General features: G+C 50.0%; 2 protein-coding genes across 3 annotated transcripts in view; one reads left to right on the top strand and one right to left on the bottom strand.

The window, feature by feature from the left end:
• The window catches only part of LOC102058672 (fibronectin type-III domain-containing protein 3a-like), a 233,106-nt gene extending 216,886 nt beyond the window's left edge, over window positions 1-16,220 (bottom strand). For both annotated transcript variants that reach the window (XM_055727293.1, XM_055727294.1), the window contains exon 1: window positions 16,210-16,220. The gene's annotated coding sequence lies outside the window, so the exon portion shown is untranslated. The remainder of the gene's footprint in view (window positions 1-16,209) is intronic.
• Window positions 129-10,324, top strand: LOC102049017 (putative P2Y purinoceptor 10). Its single transcript, XM_005441012.4, has 2 exons — window positions 129-4,626; window positions 8,088-10,324. Exon 2 carries the CDS (start codon window positions 8,138-8,140, stop codon window positions 9,251-9,253), a length of 1,116 nt encoding a protein of 371 aa, XP_005441069.2. The 5' UTR covers window positions 129-4,626; window positions 8,088-8,137; the 3' UTR covers window positions 9,254-10,324.
• Window positions 16,221-16,230: the final 10 nt, after the last annotated feature.

Below are 16,230 nucleotides of genomic sequence, written 5' to 3'. Positions count from 1 at the left end.
TTCATAGTCATCACTTGTACCTAGAAAACTGAATGGGATCGGCTCCTCTTTGAATCAAAGAGTTCAAGTGATGAAGTGCATCAACTTCTATTATTCTTAAACAGATTGCTTGCTTGCCTGCAGAAAGGTTTTCACCCCACTAATATAACTGGTATTTATTTCATATTATTTTTAAACTACAATGCTTACTTTAAGGGAGAGAAAGGTCCTCCATACAGACAGCTGCGCGGCAGGTGGTGCGTGACCCGGTGGGCAGAAGCGACTGCTATCATCCTCACGTGCAGGCAGGACCACAGAAACTATCTCTCTATCTCATTCAACAATCATTTCACAGACCCAAATCTATACGGCTTAAAAAACGCACTCGTGCCATTGATGACAAGATTGGTGCTAAGGTAAGGCAGAAGTGGGTCACTACAGTCCCATAAATGCTGAACGTAACAGCGCAGACCCAGCACGGGAATACCTGCTCCAGCATCTGAACCCCTGAAGAGTGATGGGGACTCTCCCACCCTTAACCTTAACCACAAATTTGGTGGCTCTATGGGAGACACCATTCCCTGTCACCATGATGGCATCCCCAAGCACCTTGGCTGCTCGCGATCTCCCCCGGTCCTCCTGCCTCACTCACCCTCTGCACTCCCTCAGACCCCACAAAACAGTCCTTTTTGCATACTGCAGCCTCAGCCTGCAAGGAAAAGTCACAAGATCAACACTTCCAGCCTTTCAAGTCAAATCACTTTGACATGCAGGAGGGTAGACAACTTGGTCTAATGGTCTCTTCTGGGGTGTGGGAAAGTATACTGGGTTTGGGTGGGATACAGTTAAATTGGCTGTGTGGTGCTCAGTTGCTGGATGGGGTTAAACCCCAGCAGAAAGTTAGTCAAGATGGTCATGATGGTGAGCTAGCCTAGAGAGCAATGATTCAAAGCAAAGAGGTGAAGGAAAACTTGTAATTTTCTGAAAGCCTGTAGAAAGTCAAAGACCAGCAGTTTGGCCACAAAAAACCTGTACGGGAAACTCAAAGCCTTTAGTTCAAGTCCTCCGAAACCTCAGCAGTGTGCCTCAAGAGAAGAATGGAGAAATCCAGTGCTCCTGTCGAGGAGGACAGCGTTTTGGCTGCCTTCGTGGCTGGGAGGTACTGGATCCACCACAAGACCTGGGGCTGCAGGTGCTGGCTTTGCCTGCCAGCGCTCTCACACTTCCAAAGGCACAATGTGCCTGGCGCCAGTTCCTGTAATTCACCCCGTTTCCTGCAACCGTAGAACATGTTTATTGCTGTGACAAGAGGAAATATAATTGCATGATGTTGCTCCCAGATTATCTCTTACGCTGGTCCCATTGCCCAGACTCACCAGCTATAGATAGGAGACATCTCCATCCTTCTTGGGCAGACACACAAAAATTGAAGACTTCCAACAGAGATGCCACAGAAAGGCAGAAGTTAACCAAATCAAGAGGCTGGGTACAGCTACACAGGTTCGTGATGGATGGATGTGAAGGGCTCCACAGGCACCTGGTGCCAGGGCAACCCTGTGTCAAACCTTATCCTGAAGGGATGTGCTCAGGGTGGGAACATGGTGAAGTCTCCAAGCCACCTGCACCAACGGCAGTGCATGTCCCCTGACGGCACAGCCCTGGGCAAAACCACGGCATGACATACTCTCCTCTAGCGCATGAGCCACCCTCCTGCTAGCAAAAGCAAATGTGTTTCTTCGTAGTGTCAGCAAATCGCCACCCCATCTTAACTGGTACCAGAGGTCTGGTGGCTCCTGTCCTGCTTGAGAAAGGGCCCTCCCCTGCCTGACAGCAAACATATTTGGAAAGAAACCCCAGGTGTTTTGATGCCTTTCTGCAGCCTCAGGTTGTGAGCTGCAGGATCTTGCCAGTACCTCAGCTTCATTTTCTTTCCTTAGATGAAATTACTAGCTCTCTGTGCAAAGAAAAAACAAAATATGCTGTCAATGCAGGATAACAGCTCAACAGCTAGGAGCCAGCTCAAAAATACAAACACCCTTCATTGCATTTAAAAGATTTCAGGGCTATGACTAGCGCATTTTGACCAGAAAAGCTGGGTCTGTGCATTACATGAAGGCTACCAAAAAGGTAGGGAGCAGCAGACAATTATTTGCTGTAAAAATAAATCAAATCTTCCTACAAACCGCTGCCCCTATAGCGACCACTGTGCAGTGGTGAGAGGGACCATGTGCCGCAGGGCACCAGGACTCGCCCAGCCCCACAGGTCTTGTGCCGATGGCTCCGATCAAGTTGTAACAACTCTCTGCACAAGTGTGAGTTGCTCTGTGTGAACAAGACCTCCTCCTCCCGCATGTCCCACTGTTTTTCATACATCCTTCAGGTGCATCCTGTCAGATAGTTCTAAATGCTCAGCGCTTAAAGAGATGCTGATCATATGCACTTGGCCTTCTGCCCACAGGATACCAGGCCAAAGGCGAAGAGAACCTTCATCTGGAGGCCTTAGATAAAGTTTCACAGTTATTTAAAAATTCCTTTGTGCCTTCTGCCTTTGAAAGTATAAGATTGCATAGCATAAAATGCATGTTTAGTATTGGTAATGAGCCAGAAGAACAGCAATACTAAACAAAAATATGCATGCAGTTGAAAGAAGCGGAGATGTTGATTAGTATATGGTGAATGAGGAGGCTTGAGGCTTGTCAACCAGTCAGCCTTTTACGACCAGGAAGGTTGAGATCTCCTGCAAGAGAACTTCAAAAAACTGATGAGCAGAGGAAGGATTCGAGTTGGTTATGAGCCCCGAGGTGCGAGCTCGACCCTCACGATGGCCTGACATCCCCTGACCTCTCCTCCCCTGGCAGCCCTGCTAAAAGTAGGGCTCAGCTACACTGATACAGCACTGGATATGTGCTGTGGACACAGAAGTAGGATGTCCTAGGCAGGATATCCTGATAAAGCAGCCACTTCGCTTTGGGATAAACCTTTAACCTCTGGAGAGAGATGAGGTGCAGTGCCAGCCTCCCTCCTGCAAACCTGCGAATGTTTTGCAAATACACAAGCACTGTTCTTTCTTCCAAGGATCAGCATCAGCTGCTGAAAAAGATGCACAGGAAGAAAACTGGGAACAAGAAACAGCTCTTGTGTCTCACAAATCACTTTGCTCTCAACTGAGACAAGAAGCACAGGGCTTCACAGGTACTTACTTGCTAGCGGGCTACGTTTACATGATGGCTAAGCAAGTGGCAATGAAGAAACCCATAGATGTGTCTGTATAAACTGTATATAAACTGGTCTTGCCTTTCCCTTCGTGAGTATGTTGACCAAGGGATTTAAGTATCTGCACCTCCACTGACCACAGGACACTTCAGGTCAAGGATCCTCTTCTCCATTCTCTACACAACTATTGTGAAACACCATGTCACAGCACAGGAGTGCACTCGGGTCCCTGTGGTCAGCATCGCCGCCAGCACAGAGAAACCCCAGCAGCTGCACAGCTGGCAGAGCTGGTGGGCTCGGGCGCCATGGGCAGAGATGCACGCTTGCTCCCAGACCCCGAGCTGGCGACTTGTTGTACAATTAAAGGTTATAATAGCTTCCTTCTTTCATTTCTCTTCCACAGTCACACTTCTGTTGATTTAGCAAGGTCATAGGACCAATTACAGAAAAAAGATGAATACAGCAAGAATAGCTCTATTTATACATTACCTATAGTAAGTAGGGAAGAGACGCCAACAGCCATATTATCTCCTCGAGCCCTGGGCCATAAGATGTGACACTGTATATCAAGTAAAACTGTTCAGCTGGAAATGAGGCAGCTCATAATAAGTTACACTACTATATATGCCTGCCAGTTTTCAGCAATTCAGAAAGAAGTTTCTGCTTAGCAGGCCGTAAAAGAAGTTAAAATTATATATATATATATATATATATGCATATATATAAAGAAAAGGAATTAAAGGAGACAGGAAAAAGAAAAGAAGTTTGGAATGATGCGCATAATGATGTATTTTTAAAACAATAGTAATCTGGGAAAATCTCCACCTTAAACCATCATATTATTTCAGGAATAAAGTCCAAACCCTTAACTTTAGCCTATAGCCTTGGTAGTCTGAGGCTAACCAAAATTCCAAGAAAACGAAGGAAAATTACTACCTTCCAGTAAGTCACACTGGGACAGTTTTCAGTTTTCCTTTAGCAAGCACTTATTGGAAGATTTTTGCTTCTGTATTTTACGTTTTTTAGCAAGCAAATAGCAAGTGACTGGAGAAAAGCAGAAGCAGCTGGACCAAAGGACACTGCCACCTAACAACTTCTGTGCAAAAAGAAGGGAAGAAATCTACGACTGAGGTCCCTTATCACAAGGCAGTGGGATCAGGGGACGTCATTGCCTTCCCCGTTGTTTTAACGTCATTAGCTGTATACGTTGTACAGTGAAGAGAAACAAAATACAGGATTTCCTGTTCTGTAGCCGCTGTACTGGGCTGCAGATGCCGGCAGGATTCCAGTGCTCCGAAAACATGTGGAAGTTTAACAAGGAGTCGCTGGGGCTGGGATCACTGCAAAAATCAGTAGGAAATAAAAGCAGAAAGCTTGCTCCTCCTGCTCTCTAGCATGGATGTCACCCCCCTGAGGGATGGGAGTCACGGGAAGGTAAGCTTGCTTTCCGCTGCATGTTTTCTTCAGTAGATTGAAGCTATCACAGTTTTGAGCAACATGACTTTTTTTTTTTTTTTTTTTTTTTTTGTAATTCAAGATATCTTATCAGGCAGAAACTGGTGTAACATCCTCAGCAGCTTCTGGCTGTGCCCATGTATTTCTGCCTCGCTGGGCTCCGAGGGGTGGGTGAACAGAGCTTGGTGCAGCCAAGCAGGCTGCTGTGTGCAGCAGTACATGGGAAGAGCACGTTTTATCCAAAATACTTCATTTTTGTTGTTACTGACAGAAGCTGCCATAACTGACCAGCTCTGTTTACACGCTTCCTATTAGTGCCTAGATTAAACAAACAAAATTATTGCTTAAAACACCAGTGCCAAAAAGCCTCCAATACTTCAGATCAGAGCTTATTTCAAGCCAAAGGTGGATTTTTTTTTTTTCTAGACTTCTTTTCTCTCCAGCATCCCAGGGTTGAAGGGAGGCAGCTCTGCCCCAGTCCCCCAGCTCCAGGGCTCCCAAAGCCGGGGGCTCTCCAGCTTCAGCCTAGTTTGTCCAGCCAGCCCATGGAAAAGATGAGAGCGAGTCTGCCAGCGAATCTGGGATTAGTAAATGCAATAGCACAGCAGTGTGGGGCTGGGTGGGGCGCAGAGTGATTCAGAGTAGCCAGGCGATTTCCAATAATGACAGCCACATACGCCTCCAGATACTGCTAATGTACTCAGAAAAGGAAACCTAAGTATTTTAATAGCTGCCTTAACCTCCTAATTAATTGCAAAGTTACTTGCTGTTTAAAGAATTTCAGTGCTACATCCACAACCAGTGGTCTTACTCCTCCAGCAGCAATATGGTCTCCCCTCCTTAATTTCAGCTTGCCGCCGGATAAAAGTCAGCTTTGCCACTCAAAAAAAAAAAGCCCGCCCCCCCACCTGCCTGCATGTAACCCATGTGTAGATGAAACAGGAACACAAGAAATGGCAGGGAAGATTTTGTACAAGCTTTATAACGTTACTGAACAAACCCCCTGCCAAAGCCCGTGGGAGCATCTCTGCCCTGACACCGGCATCACCAACAGCAGAACATGGCAGGAGCTGGAGGGGCTTATGGCAAGGCACAGGCGAGGAGGCAGGCAGAAACTGAAAAACAATGATAAATAAAAACCTGCACCTTCAGGGAGCATTGAAGTGAATGAGGCACTGGCCTGAACCCAGAGCAGCGGTGGCTCAGCAGCGAGGTCCCGGCTGCTTTCTTGCCAGGTGCCCTGACAAGTGCTGTCAGCTAAAAACTGAAAGTGTCAAGGTACCAGCAGCGACACCCAGCCCTCCTGCTGGGAAACAGGTACTTCTGTACTCCCAGGGAGAGCCAAAAAATGGAGAAAAACAGCAAGGAGGCTCCCCATGGTCACACGTGTGGAGGCAAGGTTTAGGATTTGGGCTCAGACACATGGCAGGGAGGAGATCGTGGGACAGGGACACCAGGCACTCTGTAATTCTTTTCACAAGCCCAGACCAGCAAGTGCCACTTCTGTCACTGGAAGGCTGTGATGAGCTGGGAATAGCAGCATTCCCCACGCTCCCTGGCAGTTCTCCCTCCCTATTTTCTGCAGCAATGTGAAGACAAGGTGTCCTGCCACCACTTTTCCAAGGTTAAACAGACTCTGTGCAAAGGGCCAGCCCCATGTGGGTCTTCAGGCAGGTGAGGAGCACCTGGGGATGCTGCAGGGACCAAAGGGTTTTGTGTCCCCTTGTGACAGATGTCCCTGTTCCCCTGCCTTGCTTAACAAAGAAATCAGAAACCTCTGACCCAGGGCTGCCGGCTCAAGCACAGTCAGCAATCAAAAGCTGCACTAGCCCAGCAGCCCAGGTTTCGCTTCAGCCTTGCTTTTTTGCAGCCAGACCCTGGAGAAACAAGCAAATGGGAGAAGCCAGTTTGGCAAGGGCCAGTTCTGGAAGCAGGCATAAGCACCACGCACGCACAGAAACATGGGCAAATGCACCGACCCTTCTCGCACCAGAGAAGAGGGCAGTGGGCAGGCAGCCAGCCAAGGGGCCACTGGCTGTATTTTATATAAATATTCCTGTATATATATGCATATATATATAAAAACACTTTCCTCCTGCAACTGGAAACGTGGGAAGCCCTCTGAAGCACCGCCTAGGTGAGAAGGAGCAGGGTAGAGGAGCCTTTGCCCTGCGCCTCTAAGTGATGCCAGGCTCAGCACAGAAGCCTGGTCCCTGCTGTGAGCGATTAGCTTTTTAGAAATCCATCCCTGGCAAAAGCCAGGCTCAGGGCTCTGGGAAACAGCACCACTGGCTGCTTCTTAATGAAATGTCACTGTTGGGGGCTCGGTGGCAGCAGCAGGAGGGGTTCAGGGCTCTGCCAGCGCAGGGTCCGGTTCCCTGGAAGGGAAGGGCAGGCTGCCCGACACCTTGCAGGCAGCTACAGGCTCTGCCTCCCAGGGGAAAATTGCACTGTTTTGTTGCAGACGATGCTACAGGCCCTTGGTTTGTAACATGCTGCTGCCAAATCACCTTCTTCTGAAAGAGCAGACTGGTTCCCTGCAGGCTCTGCTCACAAACGGCAAAATCCATCGCCTCTCCGGAGAGCCACCCCAGTGCCTGTGAACTCCCCGTGACTGGCTAATGCCCTCAGCGCTGGCTGGACGAGGTGAAACAAGTAAATAGATCAAAAGAATTTCTACTCTAACTAAAAGGCAGATGTATTTATCTTCCTTCATGTCCTGAACTGTTGCTGGAGGATAATTTCTGTTGCTACAACACGATGCCAGCACAATGTGCCATGAGTGCCGGAATTGAGTTAGCAGGACCGGCAGAGCAACTGGCATATGTTTGGCCAGCTATTAGCTTATAAATCCAGCATTAAATCTGGAGCCAGAGCTCCGATATATCTGGCTGCACCTCTCCCACTGGCCTCTGCTCTGGTCAGCTGCCTGACAGCACCATCGATAATTATCTGATGCTAATTATTGCCCTCACTGCCAATTCACATCAGATCTCTGCATGGATCTGAAAAAACAGTGTCTGGATCCACTTAAAATCCCTATTTATTTGCAGTCCCACCAAAACTGTTTGTAGACACTATCAGAGAGCACCATTTTGACAGGAGTTTGTTAGAAAACTGTATGCAATAGAAGTGGTCCCGAAAAAACCCAGGGAGCTGAATTAGCAATCATGAGATTAACGCTCTGGAGCTCGACTGCAATGTCACTGTAACTGTGGCATCCTGCAGAGCACATCCGAGAGGCCGCATGGACGATGCCCAGGATCACTGCCTGTAAGCAGGGTCTGGCTCTGCACCCTTCCCAACACACATACACCACCCATCTTGCACACACATCTGCACACACACAACTTGTTCTTCTGCACTGAAGTGCATTTACTCCATGTGGGGAGAGACTGGAGAGTTTTTGGCCTTACAGCACCTGCCTTTACTCCCTACAGAAACACTCCACCTGCCTTAATCACCCCATGAGTGAAGAAACTCAGCTGAGATGGAGAGCAACGTGTCCTCTGGGAACTGTACCGATCCCCAGATGTCCTTCCAGTCCACCCTGTACGCAACCACATACACCCTGATATTCATCCCTGGCCTCCTGGCAAACAGCGCTGCCCTGTGGGTCTTGTGCCGCTTCATCAGCAAAAAGAGCAAAGCCGTCATTTTCATGATCAACCTGGCCGTGGCCGACCTGGCTCACGTCCTCTCGCTGCCCTTACGGATGTATTACTACATAAACCACACGTGGCCATTTGGAAGTTTTCTTTGCCAACTGTGCTTCTACCTGAAGTACCTCAACATGTATGCCAGCATTTGCTTCCTCACCTGCATCAGCATCCAGCGGTACCTCTTCCTCCTCCACCCCTTCAGAGCCAAGGACTGGAAGCGGCGGTACGACACAGCCATCAGCGCTGCCGTCTGGCTCTTTGTCGGGGCAGCGTGCTTCCCCCTGCTCGTAGTGAGGAGCCCAGCCCTGTCCAACAGCATCAACACGTGCTTCTCAGACCTGGGGGTGAAGCAGCTGAGCCCGGGAGCCTCCATTGCGATGGTGACAGTGGCAGAGCTGTTTGGGTTTGTCCTCCCCTTCAGCATCATCGCCTGCTGCACCTGGAAGATGTGGCAATCCCTGCGGGAGGGTCCAACACAGCTGCAGAACACCAGCGAGAAGCAGAAGGCTCTGCGCATGGTCTTGATGTGCGCGGCAGTCTTCTTCATCTGCTTCACCCCCTACCACATCAACTTCCCTTTCTTCATGATGGTGATAGAGAACATCATCCAGGACTGTGCCGTTCACAGGAGCACACTCCGCTTCCACCCCATCTCCCTCTGCCTGGCGAGCCTCAACTGCTGCCTGGATCCGGTCCTCTACTACTTCATGACCTCCGAGTTCCAGGACCAGCTGCTGCACCACAGCTGCGCTGCCCTGCGAGTTCGGTTCATGCGCCACAGGAGCAGCCTGTCCAACACCGAAAAGGGCCATGACATTCGTATGAAGAGAAGAAATCTTCCACGCTTGAAATTTTTGTCTCTTCCCAAGTTCTTTGGCCAAATAAACAGCATGGAGATCCCCCCCATGCCACCTGATGAGCTTCTGCTGGAGTCCATCTCTTGAAACATAAGCCATTTCTGTCTGTGTAGGTGCTTCTTCTAGCTTGAGCGAAGATTGCGTTAGGTCTCCAAATATGTCTTGAATTACCCTTGTGTGCAACAGATGCCAGGATCTGACCTACAAGGACATTTTGATGCAGAAAGACTTGCCGGTTGCGTTGCTGCTGCTGGGGGCTGTTTGCCTTACACTCCCCACCATCATACTGTTAAAACACCTGGAACAGCTGTGGCTGATGCCAGTACACCTCCTGTGCTGAACTGCACCTGGGTTCGGGTCCCTCTCATTTCTGTTGTTTCATTGCTTCTATGCATTTGTAATTTTTGAAAAATCCTTCTGAATCCCAAGTTGTAAGTGGGTGGCTCAGCGAGAAAGCACCTGAGGATTTTCAGCCCTGACTGCAGCTACCTGTGGCCCATAATTATTTACAAGCATCCATCATGCTCATGTGAGGCTGTTGATCAGAACAGTCAATTATCTCTATGTAAAATGAACCTCTTTCCATTGCAAAAATCAGCCATCTGGACCTAATCTAGCCTAATCTGGACTGCAAGACTATAACTTTAACAATATATATCAAGCAAAGAGTATTATCTATATCTACATCAGTGTTAAAGGGACTTTTCAAATGAACCGGGCTCAGCTCATCCTACCGAAAAAAGGCACCCAGAGCCGAGCAAGGTGTCTGCCTGGCTCCCAGGAGCTACGGGATGCTCAGCCAATTACCGGGAGATGAATATTTGGAAGACAGATGGCGAGTGGATATGCCACGGGCAAAGCGGGAGGATGAAGGATGTCTCCCAGGCCACGTGTACTCAGAGACCTGCGCAAGCCGCAGGAGGGAGGACTAGGAGCTGGCTCGCCATCTCGTGTGTCATTTTTAGGAGTCTTGTGTTATCTGGCATTTTGCTAAGGCCCGTGGCTGTGGATTAAGATGTTATTCAAGCCTCTCAGTTTTGCTTTAAGAAAACAGAAAAAGCCCCAGCCCTTGCTGGGTTCAGAGAAAAGTTTACAGAACTGGGCCAAGTACATCCTTAAAGTTTCAAACTCGGGAGGAAATAAAATGATCTCAACACACATTTTAGCATTATGGGTATTATTTTAGGTGCTTGTAAATAGTCTCATTATGGACCATATCTGCTCTCCAAGCAACAATACAACGTGCAAGGGGACCCCAGTCTGGGGCTCAGAGGCTCCACTGCCACTGCGGCTCTTTGCACGGTGGCCAGCGCGGGGGTTGTGAGGTTTCTTCCTTGTGGGCTGAGGCACTGGCAACCGCAATGCCAAAAAACCCTCAGGGAATTAAATTATATAAGTAAACATAGGCAGAGGGGGTTTGATATAAAACAGCTTTGCTGATGATTAGATGCACATTTCCAGCCCGTGCAGGGTTTCTCGGAGGCACGGAGCAGGCGGTGGTTTACCCTCACACTGCCGAGGTCAGTCTCAGAAAGACGAGGGGAGATCTAGACAACCTGGGGGATTTGCTGCGGTACTCACAGCGCACCAGAGACAGGCAGAAAACAGACAGGCAGAGAACCACACTGCCCTGCAGCTCGTGCTGTCCCAAATCTCCTCCTCCTCTCACAAAAAAAAAAACCCAAAACCCACCAAAATACAAGGAAACCCCAAAAAACCAAACACATTTTCCTTGTTTGCTTAGGGGGGGAAGAGACGGCCCAAAGGTAGCAGGGTGCGCAGGCAGAACAGGGAACTCGAGCAAAGCTCGCTGATGCCGTGGCTGGCAAGACCTGGTTTCAGGCAGCAACCAAAGACGGGACAAGCCACACCACAGCACCTTAACCGGGAGCGTGGTTTTAGCCTGTGGAATTCTGTCGGGAACAGCGCAACCCCAAATAGCTGGGGTGGCCACCTAGGTAGCCCTCAATAACCACAGCTAGATATAAGTCCTGCTGGCTGACAGCAAAGCTCGTATGGCAGCCCCAACCTTACTGGCAGCACCAGCTCAAGGTTTCCCAGTAGCTCCAGTTACTGCTGGGACTTTGCCAGCTTGTTTTCAGATCGCACAGCTTTTCTGAAATTTCTGCAACACAGCCTTCTCCCTTCCAAAAATAAAACAGGAAAAAGAAAGCAAACCCAAAACTCTCACTCATCTGTCACGTGGAAACAGAACAGCAACCCTTACTCAGGCTGCCCTCCCTGCCCCTCAGGTTGCATTGGAAAAAATGGCAGGAAAACCCCTTTTTGTGTTTAGATGCTCTGGAAAGAAAGGATTTTGCTGGGTTTTATGCAACCCAGACTCTGAGGAAATATAATTTTCTAGTGCAGACCGGTGCTTTCTGCCCTTCAGAAGCCACAAGATGCCTGCCAGCCCCCCAGTATCATCACAGTCCGCCAAGTTCCACTACCACAAACACTCTGGCTGGGCGCCGGGACACAAACCACAGGGATCTGGGGTCAGCAGGAGCTCTGTCGCATTGAGGTGGGGGCAGATGGACAGGGATGCTGCTGGTCCCCACTGCAGAGAGGCAGCTGGGGGAGAGCAGGTCAGAGCGGGCTGGGGGATGCCTGTCTCTTGGCTCTACGGTGTGCCTAAAAGCTGCTGCGCTGAGGATTCGCTTTGCTGCAGCCCAGGTGTGAGCTAACTTCTTACAGGGCAAAGCTCAGGGCTGAAGAGCAAGGCACTGGGAGCTGGTGTGCGGGGGAAGAGGAGGCAGGGTAAATCAGAAATCCTGAAAAACTCCTTTCTCAAAGCCATTACCTGCGGGCATTAAACCTTCTATTCACATGGCAAAAACCAGCCAGTAATAGCAGCAGTGCTGTACTTTAGCCTCATTAATTTTCAGGTAAGGGAAATTTCCAGGTAATTACAGACCCTGGCCGTACCCCTGTGAGCATGGCCAGCAGCAATGGCACCAAGAGCGCATCCCTGCCCCAGGGCACTCCGTGTCCCACGTACCAACCCCAGCTCTTCCTGCGGACAAGCCTATGGCACAGTGCGCTGGGGTCGCTGTGCTGGCTGGCCTCAGCCAGTCCAGCAGCCCAGAGCAATAAGCTGCTGGTGATTATTTTAGCTGTGATGATTTCCCCCCCAGCACAGCACGCTGGCAGGAGGCCTTCTGAAGCCCCCACCCCCCCCACCTCGGGAACAGCCAGAGGCTGCAGCAGCGGCGAGAGCAAAGCAGGCAGCTCAGCCGGACCTCTGCCAGCACCGACAGCATCTGTGTATCCTGAGCTTTTCTCGTGATATTAATTCCTCCACGTGGCTTAATCCTTTACAGCTGGCTTTGGCTACAACTGCTTAGTTGCTTTTATACATTTGCATCCACCCATACATACACGCCCCTCTGCACACATACTACGCTTACATATACCTAAAATTATGCAGTACTTAGGAATATGCAAGCTGAGGTCTCTTGTGCACAACACTTTCTAGGGCACTGCAAGGAAGGAGGGAAGGTTGCTTTTCTCTTTGCTAAAAATACCTTTTTCCTCCCTCCATGACCACATGCTTCCAGTTCAGCCCCAAAGTGACTTTGCCTCTGGAAAAGCACTCCGCCTCAGTGGAGCTCGCACCACCCACCCAGTAGCGAGACTCAGACTCTCATGATTTTTGGCATGGCGCTAACAGCCACCACAGCTGGCAGTGAGCTGCTTCCCCATCCACCCACCTCGCGCAGCAGAGGGAAAGCGCTGTGCCTGCCACAGGAACAGACACGCCAGCATCTCCAACTCCAGTGCAACCTAAATGCACAGAAAGCAAATTTCACTGCTTTAAAGCAAGCCGAGCCAGGGAGCAGCTTTCCAGACAGTCATGATTTCATCAGACCCAAGTCTGAATTTTGATTCATGGGCTCAGCCAGCAACACCCTGCAAAGCCCAAGTCATGGGTGTTCAGTGGGACAGCACCATTTCAGCAAGCCCGGGCTGTCCTCAGCCCCTCCTGTGCTGCAGGGTCCTGCTCACAGCACAAAGGGAAGGGTTTTGGGAACTCTGCATCGATGCCCTGGCCGTGTTCAGCACTCTAAGGGCTAGCTCTCGTCTGAGAAACAGCCAAAGCCTCAACCTTTTGGCAGTCAGCAAGTCCTTTCCAGCAGGAATTGCCACACCGATCATTCATTTGGTGCTGCTCCTCTTAACAGGGGATTTTTTTTTTGGTTTTGGGGTTTTTTTTGTTTGTTTGGGGTTTTTTGTGGGTTTTTTGTTTGTTTGTGGGGTTTTTGTGGTTTTTTTTTTAAGGAAAATTTCCCTGCTATAGGTGAACAGGGCAGGCACTGAGGCTGCAAAGGAAAATCCAGAACACCTTAGCCCCCGGCACAGTGACAGCAGCACGGCTGCATCCCTGGCTCCGTGTGAGCCCCACTGATGCTGGCAGCTGCGGGCTCCCCCTCTCCAAACACACTCCTGCCCGGTGCGTGCCCTTCCCTGGGCTCCTCCTGGGTCATCACCGAGCAAAATAACACCAGCCACGGGGAGAGAAGACAGACATGCAATGTATTCTCAGGAATTACTTCTCTTAAAGATTGTCATTGTAGACAGAAAGACCTTTAGCTAGTTTTGCCTGAGGATCTCCAACAACATTATGAAGCACGAGCTTAGATGAACTGAAAATTTCTGATCTTTATAAAAAACATAGTGCAAAATAGAAGTATTAAGAGAAAAATTAAATTTTAAATAAAATTGTCTTCCACTGTAAAATAACTACTTTGTGATTTGGTGCCCAGCTCCAAATCCTCCTGATTTTTGGTGGCTTCAGCTGAGGCAGGTTTGGGGAGGGTCAGCGCTGCCACCGTGCACCCCGTGCCAGGGGATGGCACAACTCTGCGCCTGGCACTCTGCTGCTGGTAAAGGTGAGCTGGGGAGGGCACCCTCGGGTTCCCATCCACGCACCCCAAGAAGGGGCTGAGCCAGCGCTGCCGCACGTGACAGCTCTGGGACGGATGGGAAACAGGACGGATGCTGGCGGTGATGCGCACCGGCTGTGCACAGAGCATGGCACCAGCAAAACAGGATATGGTTATGCTCTGAAAGGTGCTTTTAAAACAAAGCCCGTCTGTACAGTAAATACACTCGCTGCCCCTAGCACAGGCTAGGCTTTCTCATAAATAGGCTGGCTTCTGTGGAAATGAAAGTGCAAAATTGAGCATCCATCACGTGTTTGATTAGGAAAAGAAAAGGAGGTCATCTCCAGAGCCAGGTGCCGTTCAGCCATGGGGGTTTAGTGCTGCCATTATTTTTAGGACTGGCCTCAGTTTTATTGTCTACTGAAGTGCATCTAAACTCTCCCCCTCAACCCATGGTCCCCGTGGAGGGGGGTGTCAGCATCATGTAGGGAAAGGCTGACAGGGCAGGGGCAGAGCCTGGGGACTGTCAGGTTTTGCATCACACTATTTTGGGGTGAGGGGGTGGAAAAAAAAGGGTTTAATTTAAATCATTATGGTGAAAACACTTTGCAAAGTGTGACAGTGCACAGCGGAGGCAGCTGCTGGCAAGCATGGGGAAAGTTTGGCATCCCAGACCCCACTGCAATTATGGAAATGCCCCAGGACTAACGTGAACCAGGCCAGCATCCTCCACCGAGGGTTCACACCTCCCAGGAGACCACAACAGCGACAAGCCCTGTTTAAGTAATAAACCCCAAACCTCTGCTGCTTTAGTCCAAAAGCATCAGCAGATTAATCCATCCCTGCACCCATGGGGACAACTCTGCAGCAAAGATCCCACAGTGCTGAAAGCTCTGGCTCCCACACAACATTAATTAAGGCACATTAAGCAATCAGCAGGCTTAAAAAAAAAAAAAAAAGGTTAGAAGCTTTAACTAGTAGGAGTATTAGCTGCTGAAATGGGCAAGTTTTCGCATGTTTTGGGGAGTGCAATCTGCAAAGCCCCAGTGAGGAGCTGTGCCACCGCAGGGGTGACAAACCCGGCACAGTGCGAGTCTGTAAAAGCCCATAATGTGCCCAAGAGATTAATTTCCTATAAACCACAATAAAAAGATGTAGAGAGCTGAAAAACCCTGCTATCAGCTGGCATGATTGTACAAGGAAATCAATGCTGTTTTAAAGGAGTAGGAGCCACAGTCCCTAGTACCTGCCGCGAGCAGAGATGCTGTGGTGGGGACACTGCAGCGGACCATGCTGCCGAGCACCTGGGCACCTGTATGACCCTCCTGCAGAGCTGCAACCCTCTCCACAAGCCACAAAATAAGTCCTGTTTTCCCAAGCAGACATGCAAGAAAGGTGAATAAATGCAAATTAAAAGTTACAAGTAATTTTAGGTTGAATTGCTACAAAAATGTTTTTTTTTTTTAAAAAAAAGTCACTTTTTCAAAATAGCCAATGAATCAAGAATACTTGCTCCTTCTTGATCTTAAAAAAAAATAAATATTGTTTGTAATACTTCTTGGGCTGGAGTCCCCAGACGGGTAGGACAGAAGTGCTGCTGCTCAACCCGGTGAGGGCGGCCGCGGCCAGCGCCGCCCCCTGCTGATGGCCAGCACCCGCCGGGCTCCCCGCGGGGCCGCCCTGGCCCAGCAGCCTGGCGGGGGGCGACACCGCTCCGGGGCCCAAACATTCGTCTGGGAGAGACGAGCCCTCAGCCGTGACCCTGGTTTGCTCCACGTGAGCTGTGGAAATCCACTGGATAAGGAAATAACGCCTGCTGAGAGCGCCCTGCTTTTGGGAAGCCCAAACGGGACTGGGAGCAGCTTCTGAAGCCCCCCGCGGCGCTGGGCGCTGGGACCTGCAGCCCAGGGTGACAGCATCCAGATGGGAGCGAGGGAACCTCTCCCAGAAAGCTCTGGAAGGGTGAGGAAAATCACGGATGAAGCATCTCGCTTCACCAGCCTAGTTAGCTCCATCTCCTCTGCAGAAGTGGGCTCTGGAGCAGCCGCTCGCCCACGGCAGCCCCCACTGCTCCAGCCAGGTGATGCTGGGGGTCCAGGTGTCCCGCCCTCCCCCCCCCACCACCCCAAGAGCAGGGGAGGCTGCTGGCAGCCCCACCGTGAGCGGCGACTGCTGAGT

This window comes from Falco cherrug, chromosome 15, assembly GCF_023634085.1.
Source record: "Falco cherrug isolate bFalChe1 chromosome 15, bFalChe1.pri, whole genome shotgun sequence".
Taxonomy (NCBI): domain Eukaryota; kingdom Metazoa; phylum Chordata; class Aves; order Falconiformes; family Falconidae; genus Falco; species Falco cherrug.
This window is presented reverse-complemented; position numbering and strand designations above follow the sequence as displayed.